Source organism: Sinocyclocheilus rhinocerous, unplaced genomic scaffold, assembly GCF_001515625.1.
Source record: "Sinocyclocheilus rhinocerous isolate Xijiao unplaced genomic scaffold, SAMN03320098_v1.1 scaffold2515, whole genome shotgun sequence".
In the NCBI taxonomy this organism is placed as follows: Eukaryota; Metazoa; Chordata; class Actinopteri; order Cypriniformes; family Cyprinidae; genus Sinocyclocheilus; species Sinocyclocheilus rhinocerous.
The window spans coordinates 485495-492912 of record NW_015637115.1 but is presented as its reverse complement, the minus strand read 5'-3'; the positions used below and the strand labels follow the sequence as shown (position 1 = coordinate 492912).

Below are 7418 nucleotides of genomic sequence, written 5' to 3'. Positions count from 1 at the left end.
CTAAAAAACCAAAAAAAAAAAAACACAAAAAATAAAAAAAAAAAAAAAAACAACAACACTGAAGTGGAAAAATATATAATAATTACACTGATAATATAAGTGAATCTAAAATTAGGTTTTATTTATAAAATACACCTAGAAAAAAATGTAATAGTTGAAAAAAAACAGCACTGATGTGGAAAAATATGTAATAATTTAAATTATAATATTAGAAGTGAATCTAAAATTAAGAGCAACTCAAAAGAAAAACATAATAGTTTGAAAAACAACATTGAACATGACAATGTTATAATAATTAAACTGAAAACATTAAAGCAAATAGAAAAATCATAAATCATAGAAGAAACTACAAAAAAAAAGAAAAAAAAAACTGAAAAAGACTGTAAGAAAGAATTATCCATGAACTTGATGTCTGAACTTTTCAAAAAAAAAAACTAGAGCATGTTAGCTAGCTGAGACCTTAACATAGGTAAAAGCCAAACACTTAATCTAGACAAATACTAAAAATATGAGTCACAGTCATGCAATATCACTATTATCGGTGCATTTTCGAACAATCATATATACAGCTGAATATACTTGCACAAGAATAAAACAGCAATCAATGCACATGACTGTTTCCCATGCCTATCAGAGACAGCTGGCAATTACTTTTCCCCGAAAAAATGACCAAATGTAACATAACGGCTCTTACCGGTGGTTGTCAGTATATTACAAAAACAAATTTTAGTAATTTCGCATATTAACATTATTTCAGTTAACAAAATGTACATTTTTTACTCTAAATTTAAGTTCAAGCTTAAAAATGTGCTAACAATTCAGTCTAAAAAACTTTTTTCTTAATTTTTCTGGCATTTGCTGGTGTTTTTTTTTTACATATATTTTACAGATTTTTTTTTTTTTGTCCTTTCATTGCATTAATTAACTTTAAAACTTCATAATCTCAGTTGCAATTTGAGACATCATGCCAATATTCTTAGAAAGTTAAGCACCTATAACATGAAGGCAACATGCAGTAAATGGAAAAAGCGCTACCAATAAATCCTAAGGAGACGTTAATGATTGGCCTGCGTTACCTTCAGCACTTCCATGGGCGAGTGACATTAGCAGCCCGAGTCCTTTGGGATGCGGCAGATTTAGTTGTAATTATCACAGTCTGTGCACAATAGCACAGAAATCAGTAACAGTCTATAGCTCCGCAGACTAACAAGGAATCAAAGCTATGAAAAGATTTTGAATGTAGCTGAGCAAATAGGATTAAAGATTCCAAGAGGCTGGAGCACAGCATGCATTAAAGAGGAATTCTCTGGGGAAAGATAATCCCCATATGCGTTTTAACACACTTCACTGTCCCCTGCCCACCCCGCTCCCTCCCATCCCTCCCTCACGGACAGTATCATAATCAGACACGCTTCAGCTGATAAAGACTCAAGTTCAAGTTGAATTGAGTGGTCAGCACAGAAGAACAAATGCATTATATGCTAATGCTGGCACAGCCAAAGCATGGAAAGTTGTGGAGAATGTCAGCATAGAAAACATGGTCAGCTGAGGCTTTGCTGTGAAATCCTGTTAAATTCTTTGATTTCACACGCTGTTACAAACCAATGTGTGTCAGAATTCATAGCGCAGTGCAAGTATGTGTTGCATTCTCGGTGTCGCCACAAGGCGCTATAGCGAGCATTAGCATAAACACATATATTAAATTCGTTGATGGCGGGGCTCTGGGTGACGGAGGGCTGTGCGTACGCTGAGCTCTGCCGTCTCTGCTGCTCTCGTCGCTCCTGCTCTTGGAGCTGCTCGCGCATCAGCTGCTGGCGGAGCAGGATACGAGAGGTCACAGCCGACGAACCCAGCGGGGGCTTAGAGGAGCCATGCTGCTGCTCCGATGGATTACTGCAGTCAGACAGAGACATGGAGAAAGAGAGAGAGTTTACTCAGGGAAGAAAGTGGGGCTCTGTACAGGGACAGTGTTTGGTACGCTAGGGATAATTGAATTATTCTGAGATCCTGGTAGTGGTTCATTAGGAAGCATAATGAGTTTGACCACAGGAATAGAGTTGGGAAGCTATGGAAGCTATTGGGACAAACTGACAGGAAAGCTAAGTTAAGACAAGCGTCACTACTCTACAGTTAGGAATTTGAACAAATCCCTAAGTATTAAACTTCAGTGCATAACTTATCCTACAAATGTTTGAGGACAGGTGTGCTGTTACTCTTCTAAGTGATTAGAATTTTTACCTATTAGACGATATTATAAGTGAAGAAAATCCCACAGACTTATTCTGAAAAAGTGCCAGTAATCAATCACCTTGCAAACCCTTTACGACACCATCTTAGCAACTACACAGCAACACAATAAAAATAGGACACATCAGCAATCCCATAGCAATGTTCTACCACTGTGAAAAAACACTTTAGCATACTTTTAAAAATAGAGTACGTATTACGAAAATAACACGTAAGTGAAACTGAATGTAATGTTTTCGGACACTTAATTGCATGAAAATGTATTATAGTGTATATTCATATTAAATGGAATTAGTTGAACATGACCTACTTAAGTACATCTTTATATGAAACTTCATAATTACATTTATTGTACTTTTAATGTACTGCTGAATGTACTGACAAGCATTCATTGGTAAACTAAAATATACTTTAATGTTATTTCTATTGAAACTTGTATGTCATGTATTTCAATATATTTGTAATTGCACATTTGTAATGAAACTGCAATTTAGTACATATTAAAATGTATTAACTGTAAATGTAATATTGAGTAACACACTACAGTTAAAATTACAAGCACATACTTTACATGTGCTTTAGTATGTTAGTCAGCACATTAAAATAAGTGTACTTTAAAACATAAAAAAATATTGTTAAAACATAATGGTTTAAAATGTACTTTACAGTAAAACTTATCATTTGACATTATTGCAAAGTGTACTTAAGTGTGTTAAGAAACTGACATTAAAGTGAACTTTCTTTAAGTACACTTAGGTGGCCTTTTAATTCATTAGGCCACGTTCATACAGCAGCAGAATACGGTCAGTCCTGTATTTGAGTCCTTAATACAGTTATATTCACACACCGTTCGGTTATTTACAGGTGTGACAACCGCATTCTGTAACCGAACTCACACCTGTACATTTTCAGGACTCACAACCGCATTCTCGGAACACACGCGCTGTGTGAACGGAACCGGACTGGACAACTACTTGTCTGTCACGTCATACAGTGCGAGAGAGAGCCGCTCTGCCGCACAAACGCACGTCTACCGTGTGTTGCGTGTTTTAATGTGTGGTTTCAGTAACTTACAGTGACGGAGAAATGAACTGTGTCATATGAAAGTTTTAGATCCAGTCTCCACCGGAGCCGCTCCCATCAGTTTTGTGTTCTGCGCGCGACTCAAATACTCCGCACTTCACCCAAATATAAAGGCTGCTGTCGGTTAATGAAGGTTTGACGGATTAACTCGCGGCTCGACTGTACTCGTCATGTCAGAAAGTGATAAGACTTTCAGTTTTATGGACGTCGCCATCTTTGATATTATTTTGGTCACTGTCGCTATGGTAACTGGTAAGGAATACAGGATTGAGTCCCGTTGCACGTTCATACAGACAGTATTCGAGACGCTACTGTAAGGTGCTGTGTGAACGGGACATTTCGAGACTCACACCTGTATATGCGTAAATGCGGTTATCAATCCCAAAAACTGACAGTGTGAACTAGGCATGGGCCGGTATGAGATTTTGACGGTATGATAACCTTAAGCAAAAATATCACGGTTTCACGGTATTGTCGTTACAGCTCTAAAATGTGTTATTTTTAAATGACTGGGTAAAAAAACAAAACAAAACTTTTTTCCGCTGAACACAATATATTTTGTTTTTGAGCAACATACAGAATATTAGGAACAGTAGAATTTGTTTATTTTTTCTTTGATTTGTTTCCTAAAAAGAAGAAAAATAAAGACTCTAAATCTTTATTTAACCTAAATCTGTAATTACAGTTATTTAATTTTAGTTATATAATTCATATACAGTACATATCATTTATATAATTTCATATACATGCAAATTTTCAAATCGCGGTATACCTTGAAACCGGTAATCGGCCCATGCCTAGTGTGAACGTAGCCTTATTTGCAAGTGCAATATTTTCAAAAATGTATTTCTAAAATTTGAAGTTCACTACAAGTGCACATTCAATAAAAAATAAGCACAATTATTTTTAGCAAGGTTAGCAATCACCCATGGCAACCCGTTTTGCATTGGCAAACATGACTGATGTTTTCTTTAGAAAATTATTTTTCTGAATGATGAAACAATTTTTTTTGCCTTTTATCCATGATAGAGAGTACAGAAATTGGTGGAGAAAAGAGGAGGAAATGGAAATAGGAAATGACGCAAAGTGGCTTCAAATTTGTGACACAGGTCAACATGTTGGAGTAAGAATGCTAACCGCTAACTGCTCCAAAAAGGTTTGTTTTTTTTTGTTTTGTTTTTTTACAGGCTTTTTGCCTGTCCTTGTTAATACACGGTGTGTAGCTGATATGTGTAATCACAGAACTGCACCTTCCTGATGCTGATTCAATGTGACAAATCATAACAATGATTCAAGCAAATCTCTGCCAAGACTCTCCTTCTCCCTAGAAAAGCTATCTGAAGGTGAAAACCCAAATAATGCAACAAAACCGGGCTTCCTCTACATCAGCTGATGTTTTGAGTTTTGCGGCTGTTTATGTTTTCTTTCTCCCACAGTTTTCCTCCCACTATTTCGCCATCCGTTTCTTCTACAGCACCGCAAAGATCCCAGTTCCAGCTGACAAATGCAGAGGAACTTACACAATGCTCCCTCATGCACTTTCAGTTCTCGTCATCATTCAATAGAGGAACTGCTCGCTCCAAACGCCGTGCATTTTTCCGACCAGAAACCCAGATGATATGCCGGTGCAGAAGCTGTCGAGATGAGGCCTTCTCTATCCGCTGATTCTTTTGAAGCGCCCTCCGTCGAGCAGCCAGCCAATCCAGCTGTGCAGTAATCGCTCTAATTAGCCTGTCTGGCCCTGTCAAACACTAGTCTACAGCACTTGCTTAGCATTGTGGTTTAAACATGTGTAATCTCATTACTTTACATTTCTGTTTTTGACAGATATATTTAGAGGCCAATGTTCATCAGAGCAACACCTCAAGTAGCACCAACCATTTTAACTGAATCCAAATTTTATATATATATATATGAAGAGTTCAGATGCAAAAGCCTCTAAGTGCCGTCTGAAATTTTCTTCTAAAATTAGCATTTTTATCAGGCTTTTATATTTATGTTTAGTTATTTCACTTTAATGGCACTTTACATATTAATATATTTAAAAATAAATAAAATAATAATATTAATTATTATTATTATTACTACTACTACTAAATAAAAATACTAAATAAAAACAAGAAATACTACTATTGTAATATTTCACTGTAAATTAAAAAGTATTTAATGTAAAATATAATCTTTTAAATTAAAATATATAATATAAAAAATATAAAAATATAACAACAGCCCTTAAAGCTTCTCTTTTGTTGATAAAATACAAGATACTTTTAAGTACTCATTACAAATATGGGAAGTTGGTTGAAGCATGTTGGATTCCCAAATGCATGTTAAAGCATCCCAAACTCAAAATGCAAACACAGGTGGATAATGATCTGCTCATGTGTAAATGAACACAGTGCTGCGCTTCACTCTGAAAAACACAGCGCATATATTTATTTAATTAAATCACAGCTTTTGATAATTTGATAATAAATTTTATAATTGCACTATGTCATAATCACAATTTCTATTTTATTTCAATTAATCGTTTAGCCCTAGGTCTATGGCAAACTAATGGTTCTGGGTCAGGATAGATGTCTAATGAACTACGGGATATAATGCTGACGTTTTCCAGCTCTTTTTGGAAACTGGAAAATTTTCTGGCAAGGCATATTTTCAATGTTTTGTTCATTGAATGATCAACATCAACTTAAACATTGATGTCCCTCGCAGCTTCGATTTCACTTGAATTAAATTACTTATGGCGTGCACCCTGACAAAAGTCCATAAAATCTTTACACAATCAAACTTATGAAACAGTTGCAAAAATTGGGGAAGAAAAAAAAGAAGAAAGGCGAGAAAGAATAAATGCAGGAAGATTGATTCTGGGTCAGCGGTGTGTAACTCGCGTGTTTGATGCATCATAGTTCCTCAGTTTAAAAACTTATCATGGCTCGTCTGGCACGAATGAATCATGACTACTGAATCAAAGCAGTCAATGCGTGATTCACACAGGACTAAAACCACTTCACAGTACTTTTAACACCCTTTACTGATGGGGCTTCAATATTCAGTAACTGTATCTGTTTCTTTGATTATTCTAAAAGTGCCCGTTTGCTTTGCTAAAGCCAAATTCATGAAACATATACAGTACATTAACCAATCAATTATCATGTTACTATAGTTGAAAATTATCAAACCAATTCATGCAATCTCTTCAACAAATCCTTTACACTGTGGCCTACCTCTTATAGTAAGTGTGACAAATAACATGGACGTGATTTGTCTGTGATTTGTCACCAATTTTCAACCCCTTTTAGCTTTTTGTGCACATAAATGGTCAGTGTAACAGATTAATATTACATTTAATAGTTTCTCAGTGAATATGTGGTGGAAAAACTGAATAATAATTATTTACCTAATATATCTCTATCTAAAATATATTTAAAGTATAGCATGTCACACTGCAGTTCACAGCCTAAATGAATAATTGGTAACACTTTGGTTTAGGGACCAATTCTCACTATTAACTAGTTGCTTATTATCATGCATATTACTAGCATATAGGCTGTTTATTAGTACTTATAATATAAAGCACATACACTCTAAAAAATGCTGGGTTGTTTCAACCCAACTTTGGGTCAAATAATGGACTAACCCAACTTTTGGGTTAAAAATGTAATTAAAAAATTTAACCCAACGGTTGGGTTAGTCCATATTTGACCCAAAGTTGGGTTGAAACAACCCAGCATTTTTTAGAGTGTATTAATGCATTATTCTGCATGACCATATTTTAGATCCCCCAATCCAACCCTATAACTAAACTTAAAAACTACCTTACTAACTATTAATAAGCAGCAAATTAGGAGATTATTGAGGCAAAAGTCGTAGTTAATAGTTAATTAATAGTCATAATTTGACCTTAAAATAAAGTGTGACAGAATAATTTTGTATTCATGTGATTTAGTAGGCTAATATTACACAGCTCTGATGAACAGCATATTTACTGGCTTTTGTGTTCACTAACAAAAATTTGCCTCCAAAACTGGTGATTGAAATAATAATGCAGAGTTCACACTGCACGATTTTCAAACTCGTCGGATCGC

General features: G+C 35.2%; 2 protein-coding genes across 2 annotated transcripts in view; both read right to left on the bottom strand.

Annotated features, from left to right (window-relative positions):
- Positions 1 to 1087, bottom strand: part of LOC107748437 (microphthalmia-associated transcription factor-like) — a 22974-nt gene extending 21887 nt beyond the window's left edge. The window contains exon 1 of the mRNA XM_016563212.1: positions 1077 to 1087. The gene's annotated coding sequence lies outside the window, so the exon portion shown is untranslated. The remainder of the gene's footprint in view (positions 1 to 1076) is intronic.
- The window catches only part of LOC107748443 (microphthalmia-associated transcription factor-like), a 30037-nt gene that overhangs the window by 7973 nt on the left and 14646 nt on the right, over positions 1 to 7418 (bottom strand). The window contains exon 2 of the mRNA XM_016563217.1: positions 1663 to 1893. Coding sequence (XP_016418703.1) covers positions 1663 to 1893 — 231 coding nt within the window. The remainder of the gene's footprint in view (positions 1 to 1662; positions 1894 to 7418) is intronic.